The sequence below is a fragment of the Vanrija albida genome (assembly GCF_041260175.1).
Source record: "Vanrija albida strain AlHP1 chromosome Unknown contig_4, whole genome shotgun sequence".
NCBI classification, from domain to species: Eukaryota; Fungi; Basidiomycota; class Tremellomycetes; order Trichosporonales; family Trichosporonaceae; genus Vanrija; species Vanrija albida.
The window spans coordinates 1,555,226-1,568,696 of record NW_027191423.1 but is presented as its reverse complement, the minus strand read 5'-3'; the positions used below and the strand labels follow the sequence as shown (position 1 = coordinate 1,568,696).

At 63.1% G+C, this 13,471-nt stretch overlaps 4 protein-coding genes across 4 annotated transcripts; 2 read left to right on the top strand and 2 right to left on the bottom strand.

Moving 5' to 3' along the window:
- Window positions 1-97: 97 nt before the first annotated feature.
- Q8F55_005326 (uncharacterized protein) lies at window positions 98-1,223 on the bottom strand (the record flags this gene model as incomplete). Its single annotated transcript, XM_069353816.1, has 3 exons — window positions 98-679; window positions 753-1,032; window positions 1,165-1,223. 3 exons carry the CDS (start codon window positions 1,221-1,223, stop codon window positions 98-100), a joined length of 921 nt encoding a protein of 306 aa, XP_069208458.1.
- Window positions 1,224-1,845: 622 nt separating this feature from the next.
- UFD4 (Ubiquitin fusion degradation protein 4) lies at window positions 1,846-8,303 on the bottom strand (the record flags this gene model as incomplete). The annotated part of the gene is made up of 10 exons (XM_069353815.1): window positions 1,846-2,074; window positions 2,123-2,240; window positions 2,289-2,387; window positions 2,443-3,933; window positions 3,980-5,486; window positions 5,523-6,602; window positions 6,643-7,400; window positions 7,438-7,502; window positions 7,540-7,791; window positions 7,918-8,303. 10 exons carry the CDS (start codon window positions 8,301-8,303, stop codon window positions 1,846-1,848), a joined length of 5,985 nt encoding a protein of 1,994 aa, XP_069208457.1.
- An 818-nt stretch (window positions 8,304-9,121) lies between these two features.
- Window positions 9,122-11,924, top strand: trl1 (tRNA ligase; the record flags this gene model as incomplete). The annotated part of the gene is made up of 3 exons (XM_069353814.1): window positions 9,122-9,532; window positions 9,568-9,915; window positions 9,951-11,924. The coding sequence occupies 3 exons, from the start codon at window positions 9,122-9,124 to the stop codon at window positions 11,922-11,924; spliced, it is 2,733 nt and encodes a 910-aa protein (XP_069208456.1).
- Window positions 11,925-12,197: 273 nt separating this feature from the next.
- OPT8_1 (OPT superfamily) lies at window positions 12,198-13,120 on the top strand (the record flags this gene model as incomplete). Its single annotated transcript, XM_069353813.1, has 3 exons — window positions 12,198-12,291; window positions 12,356-12,544; window positions 12,579-13,120. 3 exons carry the CDS (start codon window positions 12,198-12,200, stop codon window positions 13,118-13,120), a joined length of 825 nt encoding a protein of 274 aa, XP_069208455.1.
- Between the last annotated feature and the right edge of the window lie 351 nt (window positions 13,121-13,471).

The window sequence follows — 13,471 nt, the reverse complement described above, 5'->3', positions numbered from 1 at the left end:
GTACATTGCTTCTAACTCTATGTCTATGTGGTGTGGGTACAGGGTGGGGTCGGGCGTGTGCAGGGGCGTGTATATGATGGGGTGGGGCGAGTCGGCGCTATAGGGCGAAGGCGGCCGCGAGCAGCGCGGCAGCGAGCACGGCGCCGCTCGGTGCGAGCCCCAGCGCACCGCTAATCGCGTCCTTCTGCGCGCCGTCCTTGAAGCCATAGTCTCTTGCGTACGTCGGGTTCTCCTTTGCCGCGACGACCTTGTAGTCCATATTATTCCCCTCCTTCATAAAGAGGAACATGGGCTGCTTCGGGCCGGCGACGCACCCGCCACCAGGGCAATACTTGGGCACGGCGCCCTTGCCGACCTTGGCCTTCTTGCCCGGGCGGTCCACGACGGCGCGGTACATGGTAAAGTACATTTCGTCGCCGTAGCCCTCGCCGTTTGTCTTCTGGTGGATCCAGTGCCAGCCGACGAGGCACCCGCCCTTGGGGCACTCTGGCAGCCGGGGGAGCGCGTAGGTCGTCCTATTGGCCCAGGGCGACGTGGCGTTGACGCTGATGATCGTAAAGTCCTCGGGGCGCACCTTGCGCACGTCGGACTCGTAGGCGATGGAGAGGGCCGTGCCGCCGAAGTACTTGGCGTCCGGGGGCTTGTTGAACCGGTTGGCCGTGTGGAGGGGGCCTTCTTCCTGCGGGCGCGCGAGCGTCAGCGAGCGAGCGAGCCGAGCGGGTGGGAGAGAGGCGAAGCAACGCAGCACTCACACGACAAGCAAACGGCGAGCGCGGCGCGTCGGGCACCCCGCCGCTCGTGAACGCGCGATTACAGCTGATCTCGCCGACGACCTCGCCCTCCGAGGGCAGGTGCAGGAACTCGCCCGGCGCCGGGGGGTAGTCGGCAAAGCGCCAGAACCACGCCGTCAGGTTCATGTTCTCGCGCGCGCGCAGCGGCGCGACGGGCGCGTTCTGGTTGCGGTTCTGCACCGCGTCGGTGCTCTGGTTTGGGTAGTTGTATCCGAAGAGCGCGGGGTGCCACATTGTGAGGCTGGGGTGTGAGCGCACGCCGAAGGCGGGCGGTGGGGGGCTGGGGGGGAGGGGGAGGGGGCGAGCGCGGTCGACGAGGACGGGGTCGAGGATGAGACGCGCTCGCCGCGCCACACCACACCACACCACTCACTGTGCGTTGGCTGCCGTGGCTAGCAGTAGCAGCGATGTCGCCGCTGCCGTCGTCTTCATTGTCGTGTGTCGCGGTGGTGGCGGGGTAGTGTACTGTCCAACTTCAAGATTGTTCGTTGACTTCTTTGTTCTTTGTTCTTTGACGCACCGCACCGTCCGTCCGTGCACGCGCGGCGCGGCGCACACGCAATGACGACGCTGACTTCTTACTTCTTGCCTTCCCCGCCATGGTCATGCAGTGCAGTCGACCCTCGCTGCCCTCGTTGCCCTCACCCACCCTTGCACCACCCTCGAGTATCACGCCAACCTTACCCTTATTCAATGATGCAAGCATACCAACCGTTCCTGATACCGCTCACCGCGCCGCCGCTGCCGCTGCCACACCGCGCCGCACCCCTCTGCCACTCCCACTCCCACTCCCACGCCCACCATCCCTCCCCGCAGACGCCGTAGCCGCAGCACGCCAAGGCCTTCGCCCAACGTGCCCAGCTTATCGGCACCACCCTCACCCTGCATCCACCCACTCCCGTGCTCATACCGCTCAGGGCCCAGGGCCACACAACTTCTGCAGAATCTCCTGCATCATGCTACGAATCTCTCTACAATACAGCCATATGTACGGTGTTGTCGGTGCAGCCGATACGAATCGTGGTGCACACCTCGCAACGCCACCCCCCTACGACTACGACAGGTGGAACGACCCACCGCCGTCGTGCATCGCACGCGCAAGCTGCCCACTCAGCACCTCCTTGCTCGAGTAATCGGGCAGCTTGAGATACTGCGCACACGTCATGACACTCGGCAGGTAGTCGTCGGCCCTGAACGGCGGCTCGTGCGGCTTCCGCACAACCGTGAACGCGGGGTTGAGGCCACGGAAACCGCCAATGGGCAGCTTGGGTGCGCCAGTGATGCTACAAGCGTCAGCTCCTCGAACCACAACACCGCCACACGCCACTCACAACTGAAGGAACGCCCGGCGGTCCTCCTTGCTGTACGACGACATCACCTCGATGAGCGTCCGCACAGCGTGGCTGTCGGCATTGTAGCCGTGGTCGGCGCGGATCGTCTGCTCCAAGGCTGAGAACGTCAGCACTGCGCCGCGACAGCAACACCGCTCCCACTTACTCTCGCGAGACCAGTCCTCCTCCGTGTTGCCGAACAGCAGCCCGAGCTCCTCCGGAGAGAAGATCTGCAGGTCCTGGATCGAGAAGATCATGGAGAAGCCTAGGTAGAGGGTTAGCGCCGGCGCATTGCCCGCATCACCCCAACTCCAACTCACCCTCCTGCAACGCCTTGACCTGCTGCGCCACACCCGTGCCGAGCGTCTTGTCGAGAACAAGCTCGAGGTACTCCTCGAGGTTCGAGTCGTCGACCTCGATCAGGCGGCCTCCAGCCTTGAGCTCAATGTCGTAGCCCGGGAGCGTAAAGTCGAGCGACAGGTCGTGCAGCTTGGCGCCACCGATAGTCAAAGTCGCTAACTTGTTGCGACGGCTCGAAGGGGGCAGACTCGCGAGCGCCTCAATCTCCTGGCGAGACTGGAGGTACGACTGCAGGCGCTCAAGCGACCGCGCCAACGACGGGTCGACAAGCTTCAACGTCGCGATGTTCTTCTTGACGGGCTTGCCGAGCAGGAGCTTGATGAAGACTCGGTTCAGGTTCACGTCGATAATGCGCGAGTCGAGCAGAGCGCGGCCAACAAACAGACCCAGCGTCTTGAAGTAGGCCAGACGCGAGCCCGCCGTCTCCTTCGACGGCTCGTTGACAGCAGCCGGCGCGGGGAACAGTCCGTGGGGGTGGAACACATAGTTGCCCTCCGTCGTCGCGTCCTCGTCGCGCCACAGCTTGAGCGAGCGGCGAGCAAACTCCTTGGACGCCAGGCTGTAGAACTCGAGCGTAGGCCCAAGGCCCGTGCCAATCTCGTCAAAGTACTCGACCTCGAGAATGCCGCTCGACGTGCCGTACAGCTCGAGCACCTTGGCACACGACTCGAGCAGTTGCGAACGCGAGATGCGGACCTTTTGACGAACAAGCCGGGCAAGATGGGCCAAGTTGTCGTCACGGCGGTTGTTGTTGTTCCGAGGCTGGGCTGCCTGCCACTGGGCAATAAGGCGGCCGTATCCAAACGACGTCGAGCGCAGGAACGCATACCTCGTCTCGAAGGGGAAGAGGAAGGCAAAGTGCTTTGGCAGCTCGATAGCCCAGTCGGGGAGGCACGAGCTGGCAATAATCATCGTCTCCTCGAGCTGCCTCGTGAGCTTGGCAGTGAGCTTGCTGTTCATGAACAGGTTCTCGTCCACCGAGTCGTTCTTGCCAGACACCTCGCGTCCCTCGACAAAGAGGCCGTGCACAACGCGCAGGAGGCGAAGGAGCTTGGACACTGGCGCCGACTCGTCAAGCACCGACGGAAGGACGCTCGCAGTGGATGCTGGCGAAGGGGCTTCAACCGGAGCCTTGGCCGGTGCTGCGCCTTCCACCTTGCGGAACTTGAACGTCACAGGAAGGTTGAAGATGTTGACGGGAGAGGGCGAGCTCTTGGCCATCTTGTGAACTGCACCGTAGATAGTGTCCTCGAGCGACAGAGGCTTGCCGTTGATGCTGAATTCGAGGTGCCAGTCTGGTGTCGTCTTGACCGCTCCGGCGTACGAACCGGTTCTGGTCGGTGTTCCGGTGGCAGCAGCTGCCGCTGCTGATGCAGAGCTGGTGGCAGCCGCCTGGTTCGGGGTGGCGATACGTGTGCCATCGGGTGTCTTGGCCTCGACGCGCGAGCCATCTACACTGGTTAGCTAAAGGTCAGGCTCGGCGACCCATCGACTCACCCGGTGCCATCGACATGTTGACAACCTTGTCAATCGGCCTCTCCAGCTCATCCTCCATGTCCTCCTCGAACACCTCGGCATCATACTCCTCATCCGAGTAGTCGTCGTCAAAGTCCATGCTCACGGGCATCTGGGGGAGCACACTGGGCTCGCCTGGCGAGGTGCCGAGAGCCTCTGCGGCTGGCTTTGGCTGCTCCGCCGAGCCCGTCGCCTCTGCTGGGGCGTGGCCGCTGAGTCGAGCGCTGCGGCGACGCTGTGGCTGTGGCGTCTTGTCGTCCTTCTTGGCCCCCGCAGTGGCTCCGTCCGTGACTGCCGCCGGGGCTGAACTCGACCCTGGCGCAGACGAAGAGCCCGGCAGAGTGCCGAACGGACTAGCTCCACCCCCAGCACCAGCGGCGAGGGCGGCCAGCAGGCGAGAAGTGGGAGAGTTTCCGCCGCCACCTCTTGCGGCGTACGCAGCAAACATGTTGTGCAGGGCCGATCCACTCAGGTACCCAGGCTCGGCTATCCTCGGGCGGAGGTAGTCGTGGAGGGCCTGAACTGGCGCAATGGCCTGGATCGTGACGCTGAGCGATCCAATCTGCTTGGGGATGCTCTCGCCGTCTTCCGCGAGCAGGCGGATACGCATGGAGCGGCCCAAAGACGAGCTTGACGATCCGAAGCCTCCTGCGCCATTGAATGCCGTCTCGACCTCGAAACTCTCCAGACGTCCAAGTGACTCGTGCAGGCGCTTCACGAGCATCTTCAGAGGGGAAGGGGAAGCGATGGCGGTGTCCGAGAAGATGTCGTAGAAGATGGCGCGGCGTGTCGTGGACGACACGATGCCGTCAATGTCCACATACTCGAGGAGGCCGTCGACCAGCCCACTCTTCAACAGCTCAAAGCTCGAAAGGGCCTGTCCGACGTTGCAGAATTGGGCAGCAATGTCACGGAGAGACTCTCGCAGCTCGGCCTCGGTCGCCTCAGCAACACGCAGGCGAGCCACCTGCCTCGCAAGGCTCTCAAGGACAACCGCCGCCTCGTTCTGCTGGTCGCCATCGACGGCGAAGATCTTCTTGGCTCCAATGATGCGTGCGCGAGTGATGTTGGCGTCATTGGGGTCGGTAGTAGAGCTGCGGGACGGGGTGCCGTGGCCGGCAGTCTCATGCACCAAGGCCGCAAGAATGTTGGGAAGATCCGTCGTAGGCTTGACGGTAATGACGTCCTCACTCTGCGTAGTGCTGGGTCCAGCCTTTGGAGTCGACGATTCCTCAGCTGCAGGCTTTGATGAAGGGCCAGCCTCCGCATTGCTCTCCTCTTTGGCCTTCTCCTTCTCCTTCTCACTGTTGAGTTGCTGCTCGGCCAGCGATTCGATTTCGAACACAACGCCTTCACGCTGGAACGAGGTAAGGAACACGTGGGGGAGCTTGGTTGCAAGAAGCTCAACAAGCTGGAGCGCATACTGGACAAAGGTAGGGTTGTCCTTGGACGAGATGATGGCCCCGAGGAAGCTGGCCATCGGGACGGACTGGAGAGTCAGCGTCACATTTGCAGATCAACTCACAGTGAGGGTAAGCTCCAAGTCGCTGGGCGAGGCGAAGGCCGCGGCCTTCACAAGGCCGGTGAGCGCCTTGGTCCTAACCCGCAGGCTGACAGACGCGGCGTAGACGTCGACAAGCACGGGGACAAGGGCACGCATAAACTTGGCCACGACGTCCGACTTGGACTTGAGGAGCGCGACGCGTTGCTCATACTGCTGCTCGGCGTCTCGCCTTGCCTTGCTCGAGTTGTAGGCGCCGATTGCAGGGATGGGCGTAGTCTGAACCACAGCAGCTGGGTTGGCCGGCTCGGCTGGTGTGCTGGGGCCCGTCGACGGCGCTTCCGTCTCGTCGCTCTTGCGCTGCTTGGAACGCTCGGAACGGCCACGGCCCCGCTTAATCTTGGAGAGGTTCTTCTCCGTGTAGGAGCGGTGGTCAAACACACCGTCTCGTGGAATAGGGGGTAACAGCTCGCAGATGAGGCCGAGCGCCTCCTCGACCTGTTCCTTGGGGCGGTGGGCGAGGTTGTGCATGATGACCATGTCGGCGACGCCACCACCGAGACCCTGGCCGCCAGGGGCGCCGCCCTGCTCATCCTCTTCGTGCGACGACGGCAGTACGCCCGTAAGGATGTGGTGGACAGTACTCGTCATACCCGCCTCGAGGAAGGCAATGGTGACTTCACCAGAGGCGCGAGCCGCTGACGTCAACGCCTTCAAGAGGTGAGTGTAGGTGCCATCCGAAATGAGCGGAGAGCCGCCAGAGGGCATCAGCAGAGCATTGATGGCCACGACGGTTGGGACGTCGAGAAGGCCTTCCAGATTCGAGGCGTTGTGGCGATACGACTCCAGAGTGCGAACAACCGCCAGGGTCGCTTGTTCAACGAGGCGCTGGTCGGCCTGGGTGAGAACCTCGCGAAGTGTGGGGAACACGTCGCGAATCATGGTGAAGTGCTCGCTCGAGATGTTGCGGCAGCAGTTGGCGGCAGCGGTGACGGCCGTACGCTGAACGTTGGTGGAGAAGAATGGAAGGAAGTTGAGAAGCGCGGCGAGGCCTCCCTCACGGACGATGGCTGCAGGGTATTCGGCCGAGATCTTTTCCATTGTCTGCGAGGGGGTGAGCGAGGGACATCCGAAGCGTACTTACACTCAGCGTCTGCTCAGCGAGCTCAATGTATGAGATCTCGTTCAGCTTGGAACACAGGACAGGCACAGCACCGAGGTGCACCAGAGTGTGTCCTGATCCAGGCAGCGCCTCCATGAGGTGGGCCAGACAGCGACAGGCGAGCAGCTGCGCCTCCATCTCGTCCTGATCGTCGCCGCCGGGGAATGCTCCACCGGTGCTCATGGCCAGAGCCGCGGCGAGCTGGGCGTCCTCGTCGAGCTCATCTGCGTCGGCCATGAACTCGTCCTCGGCGCCACTCGATGGGTCAATGTTGGGTTGGCCCTTGAGAATGGCGATGAACTCGGTAGCGAATGACGACGCCGGGAATGAAGCACCAAGCGTATCCTCGTTGCTGACCAGGAGCAGGTCACTGCACTCTCGCAGGGCTGACAACCTGGTGGCCGCCTTTGATGAACGAAGATTCGCCTTGAGCTTCTTGAAGCGGTTTGAGAGGCCCGACATCATGCCACCAAACGCGCGGAATTCTGAGCCAAAGATGGCGGCCGCGGCTGCCTCGTCGAAGTTGGCATCGAGACCAGCGAGGCGGTTGTACGTCGAAAGGGCACCGCGCGCACCACCAAAGCCTAGGGCATCGCCCTCGTCGTCCTCGTCATCGTGGTCGGACTCGTCCATGTCCTCGTCCTCGTGGTACTGGTCATCACCGAGAAGGCCAGATCCGCCGGCCTCTCCCCAGCCACGCTCGTCCTCGTCCATGTGGTCGTCAATGAGCTGTCTGGCGGCTGCAGTGTCAGCTAAAGGTGCGCGCCGTGTGCTTACAAGCGTCGCCCTTCTTGGTGCGGTCGTTGGACGTTGAGGGTCCACCTCCACGGCGTGGCTTCGGGCTACACTGTTAGCACCGCAATGCCGCTTCAAGCTCACGTAGACTTCTTTGGCATGCTCTTCGCACTCTTGGCTGGAGCTTTACCCTTGCCCTTGCTGGTAGGAGCGGCAGAGGTCGACGCGTCGCCCTTGGGCTTCTTGGCAAGAGGCGTCTTCTTGGGGCGTTTGGGCGCTGGCTCAGCCTCCTCTGCGTTGTCCGAGCTGGGAGCAGTGGTTGCGCGCTTCTTGCCCTTGCGGTCGGTAGAAGTCGGTGGGTTGTCTGTAAGAGGTGATGATCCAGAGGTGCGAGGCCTGTAGGAGAAACTGGTTAGCTTGCGCACTCGCGCACTGGCGGTGGTTTCCCTAGCAGAAGACGCCCAGTGCTCCAGCGAGCATCATTCTGCAAGGGCACAACCTGGCACACGCCACACGACTCACCTGCGGCTGGAACCGGCAGAGTCTTCTGCCTTGTTCTTGCCCTTGCTGCTTGAACTGGAAGTGGCAGGCGACTGGTCGCTGTCAGCCGTATGGGCGGCAGAGAGACGGGCTGATCGGCGTGGGCCGGGAACGTTGGTTGACGACGAAGGTTCCGGCAAGGTTGCAGAAGGTGTAGTGGGCGACTCTTGCTTGCGCTTTGAAGCTCGAGTGATACGGGAAGGGGCGGCGGCGGTGGAGGGAACTGCGGCGGTGTCTGCTGAACCGGGTGTGGCCTGGGCGCTGGCAGTGGTGGGGCTGTCTGGTTCGCGTGGATTGTCTGGTGCCGCTAGAGGATGCTGTCGAGATTGATGATGATGTATGTTACTGGTACTGCCTTTGCGATCCATCGAGTGTGGATTGCGTGCTGGTAGAGGTGACGACGCTGGGGGAGGGGGCGTGGGGGCAGTGAGGGGGGTGTGGGGGATGATGATTCACTAATCTATCAGCCAGGCTTTAAGCAAGCTCGAAGCCATGGGTTGGGGACGAGATGGTTGTGAGCATGAGTGAGAGAGAAAGAGTGAAAGGAAGAGAGAAGGGGGTGAGGGGGAATGGGTGGTGCGGGGGGTTGGGTTGGTAGGTTGGAGGAAGCAAGTGGTTGATGGGTGGGTGGGGAGGTGTGACGGAGGCGGACGCGGTCACGACGGCGGCGGCCAGTGGTGGTGGTGGTGGCGAGGTGTCGCAGTTGATGCCGCCAGCCTGCGAGCCTGCCGGTGCGAAATGACGAGTACTGAACAATGACGCCCAGCGCGCCCAGCGACGGGTCAAGGCGACGGCGAGTGCTGCGGGCCGGGCGGGGAAGGGGGCTGGGCGGGCTGGACACGGGCGGTTGCACTCCACGCCGCTGCGAATCGCTATGGTGAGACTGAGACGAGACTGGGGTGCTCGCGCTCGTGTTCGCCTCACTGCGCTGCGCGATAACGAGTGACGACCGACCACTGACGACGACGACGACGCGGCGCAGGCCTATTATCAGCTAACGGCCAGCTAACCGACTGACGCGACCAGGTCACTCGACTCGTAATGCGTTGCCCCGCACTCACTATGCTCCGCAAATCAACACATTCATCACAGAGATTTCCGACTCGCACCCCCTGACCCGCTCTTGCCGCTCTCTCACATTCATTCACATCTCACTCGTCACGACACAGTTGCCACCAGTGCAGCAATGGCATCCAACAGGCCTCCAGTGGCAAACGCGCCGGCACAGCGCTTCCCCCCAGACGTCCCAGGCCTCGTAAACGCCCTCGAGGCACTCAAGGTCGCAAACCCAAAGGCGACCCGCTCAAATGTCCACCTTTATCCCGCCTCGGTTTACGCCCCAGAGGGATCGAGCTCCGGCCATGCCCTCCCAGACCGTCATATTACGAGCTGGAAGATGACTGAGCACATGTACTTCAACAAGGACAATGGTTTCCCGACACTGGCCCGTGGCCTGTTTGTCGAGCCCGTCACGAGCGCCGACCAGGTGCCGCCCTCGGCCCTCAAGTCGTATGGGCAAGGTGCCGAGATCAAGGAGCGTATCGTCGCCCGAGGGTACGACAAGTTCTTCAACACGAACGAAATGGCCTGGACCAACGTGGGTATTGGGGTAGCGCGTACGCTGACTTGCAGTGGGACGCGATGGAGAAGCACTCTGCCGGGCCATACCACCTGACCCTCAAGTCGAACGGCTGCCTCATTCTCATTTCGGCTCTCTCCCCAACCCACCTCGTCGTCGCTTCAAAGCATTCGCTTGGCACTACCACGGCAGAGACCATTGTCGACAAGCTGAAAGACGTGTCGATTGAGGAGAAGTCGCCCGCGACATCGGACCAGGAGAAGGACACGGACGACAAGGAGTCCAAGTCTCATGCCGAGATGGGTCGTCTCTGGGTCGGACGCAGTCTTAAGGCGAAGGGAAAGACGACCGAGGAACTCGCCAAGCGCCTCTGGGACGACAACGTCACAGCAGTACTGGAGGTGAGTTCTGCGCGTAGCTACCCGCTGACGCCAAGCTCTGTGACGACTCGTTCGAGGAGCATGTCATTGCCACTCCCGAACACTGGACAGGTCTGCATCTCCACGGTCTCAACTACAACACGCCCCTGTTCGCTACCAAGCCGCCAGACGAGGTCAGCGCCTTCGCCCGTGACTTTGGCTTCATCGAGACCAAGCACTTCTCCCTCGACTCGATCGCCGAAGTCAAGAGGGTGACCGACAAGCTGGCTGAGACGGGCTCGTGGGAGGGCGAGATGATCGAGGGCTTTGTTGTCCGCAGCACAGTCAAGGATGTGGAGGGAGACGTCGCTGGCCGACCCCCATACAAGCCCGGCGCGCCGTTCTTCTTCAAGGTCAAGTTTGAGGAGCCTTACCTGCTCTACCGCCAATGGCGCGAGGTCACCCGCACGCTGCTGTCCATCCTCAAGCCTGGGACGACTCCAGCCAAGGAGGAGGAGGTGTGGAAGAAGGTTCGCTCCAGGATCAAGCGCCCCGAGGTCGGGGTCTATGCCGAGTGGTGCATGCGCATGATCAAGGAGCAGCCCAGGCTCTTTGACAACTACGAGCGTGGTGTCGTGCGCGTCCGCGAGCGCTTCCTCGAGTGGATTGAGAAGGACGGCAAGGCCACGTGGGAGGCAGCCAAGGAGGGCAAGTGGAAGCCTAGCATGACGGCCCAACTTGAGCGCAACAAGGCCGAGAAGGACGCCGAGCTCGCGGACCTGCCCAAGAAGTGGATCGTGGTGCCCATTGCCGTGCCAGGTTCCGGCAAGACGACTATCGGCGTGGCTCTGAGCAAGCTGTTTGGGTTCGCCCACACGCAGAGCGACGACATCTTGAGCAAGAACACGGCACCAACGTTCAAGCGCAACATTGTCGAGCTGTTGAAGAAGAACAACGTCGTCTTTGCGGACCGCAACAACCACATTGACAAGCATTACAACGAGATCTACGGCCTCCGTGACGAGAAGGGCTACGCCAAGATCCTCAAGCCGTACAACGTCAGGCTGGTTGGTCTGGTGTGGAACGTCGACGCCTTGCCTTACCACCGGCTACTGCGCCTCTGCTCGGAGCGGGTTGTGAACCGCGGCGACAACCACTCGACTCTGCGTCCCGACCTTACGGCGGATGCCGAGCACGAGGCAGTGGTTGGCAGCTTCCTGCATCGCTTCACGACCCCCGACCCCCTGCTCTTCGATTCGCTTATCACCATCGACATCGAGGACGACCAGCGGGCGGCGCTCGGGTCGGCGGTCAACGGCCTCGTCAAGGCTCTCGGCTTGACTGCGCCTTCAGAGAAGGACATTGACGAGGCGCTTGCCGCCGCAGGCGAGTTCAAGACCAACACTCCGTTCCACGGTGGCGCTCGTATTGGCAAGGACGTTCGCTACTTTGGCCTCGCGCCGGAGGTCGACCTCAACTTTACCATCGACGACGCCCTTGCTACCGACATCCCCGTCAAGGCTGCTGCCTCGGCCAAGCAGTTTGTCGCCTCGCTGCGTGAGAAGAGCAGAGTCACACAGAAGCCGCACATCACGCTCTCGCACAACAAGAACGTTGCGGCGGAGAAGGAGGCGGCGGCAGAAGGGTCCGCGCCTGGCCCGCAGGAGGTGGCCTGGACGACGTGCAAGTCGTTGGCCGAAGCTGGCATTTCGCCGCTGTACGACTTTGACATCAGCCACCTGGTCTGGGACGACCGGGTCATGGCTCTGGTTGTGGGCAACCTGCAGCCGCAGAAGGGTGTGGACCGCGACGCGGGGGTCGCGGTGGTGCTGCCTCAGGAGGTGGAGGAGAACCTGCACATCACGGTCGGGACGCAGAACGAGGAGATTTCCGCGTTCGAGTCGCGCGGCGTGGTGCGTGTGGCGCGCGAGGCGATTGCCAGGGGCGCGAACACGGGCGACGGCGGCGAATCTGTGGCAGGCGGCGGCGCGGTGCACTGGGTGGCCGTGGGGCCGTTGAAGGGATCGGGTCGCATCCGGGGCATGTACTAGGCTAGAGGAGTAGAACACACTGTATTGTGCATAGAGGGGCGTGGGCGTGGGCGTGTATGCATAGTGAGGTGGCGGCGTGGCGGCATGGCAGCGGCCGAGAGCCGGTGAATAGCCTAGCCTGGCATGGTGGAAAGTTCAGGAATGACCTCCACCGGCGAGGTCCACCAGCGCGCTGACGTGTCGTGCAAGATCTCGGCGTCTCCACGTCGATGCGCGAGCAGCGCCAAACGCAACATAAACCAGAGCTAGCAGCGAGCGGCCCCACCACACAACATGGGCAAGCACACAAAGGTCGCCCTGGGCTCGATCAAGGCGTTGACGTTCCACGCCGGCCGGAGGGGGACGGCGCGGCGCGGCAAGCCGGAGCGTGAGTCGCCACCCGCCACCCGCCGCCTTTCTCTTCCTCTTCTTGCAGAGCTAACCCCCCCTAGCACAGCTCACATGCGTCGCCGGCCCGTGTAAATACGCGCCCGACGTCGTGCAGTGCGTCAACACGGGCGACGACGGCACCGGCCCGCAGTGGAAGTGCGAGGCCGACCTCGCTGAGGGGGTGCGCTTCGGCCCGCTCGAGGTGGTCTGTGAGGGGTGGGCGCGGGCGGGTGACACCAACGTGCTGGCAGGTACGTCGCGCGTTGTGGTGCGCGCTGACCCCAGGCTCCTGCAGCCTAGAGTACGAGCTCGTCGGCGCGCCGCGGCACCCCGGCGCAAAGGTCTACCGCTCGCAGGACGCGCTCAAGGCGCCGGGCTACACGGGCACCGACTATTTCCTCTTTGCAGTGTACGCGGCGGTGGCGATCTGGCTCCTGCGCAAGCTGTTCCGCGGCGCAGCGGGCGCGGGGGGGACGCGGCCCCCGCCCCGCGCCGGTGGCAGCTGGTTCCCGCCGTGGGGCGGGGGCTGGGGCGGAGGAGGAGGCGGCGGCGGCCAACCACCATGGGGCACCCCGCCGCCCCCGTACGCGCGCCACGCCAAGCCCGACGCCCCGTCCTCCGGGCCGGGGTTCTGGAGCGGCGTCGCGGCTGGCGCGGCCGGCGCGGGCGTGTACAACTGGGCCACTGCGCGCGGCCAGCCGCGGCAGGAGCCGCCGATCGCACGGGCGACATACACCCCGCCTGTTCAGACGGCGCGGTACGACGCGCAGGGGGAGGCGGGGCCGTCCCGGCGCGCGACGGGGTATGGTGGGACGCGGACGCGATAGCGGGCGAGGGGGCGGCGGCGATACCATAGAGCATGCACCTTCTGAGCTCGGACGTGTGGCACTGTCTGTGTGGACGCTGGCCGCGGTGTGGCGCGCAGAGCCTCCTCGGTCCAACGCATTCCACCGCTGTTGCCATCCACGGCTGCTAGCGCTGCTGCATCTCATATGCATGACATTTGTAGCTACTGTACGCGCCGCCACCTGCATTCGCTGCCACCAGCACGCGCTGCACGGTTCTTCACCCCCCGATTCCTCACCGCCCCGCTTACTGTGGCTTTTTCCAGCGACAATGACGTAAATGAGCTGAAACGAGCCCGGCGTCCGCAAACAACAAGGCAAGGTAGTGCCCAC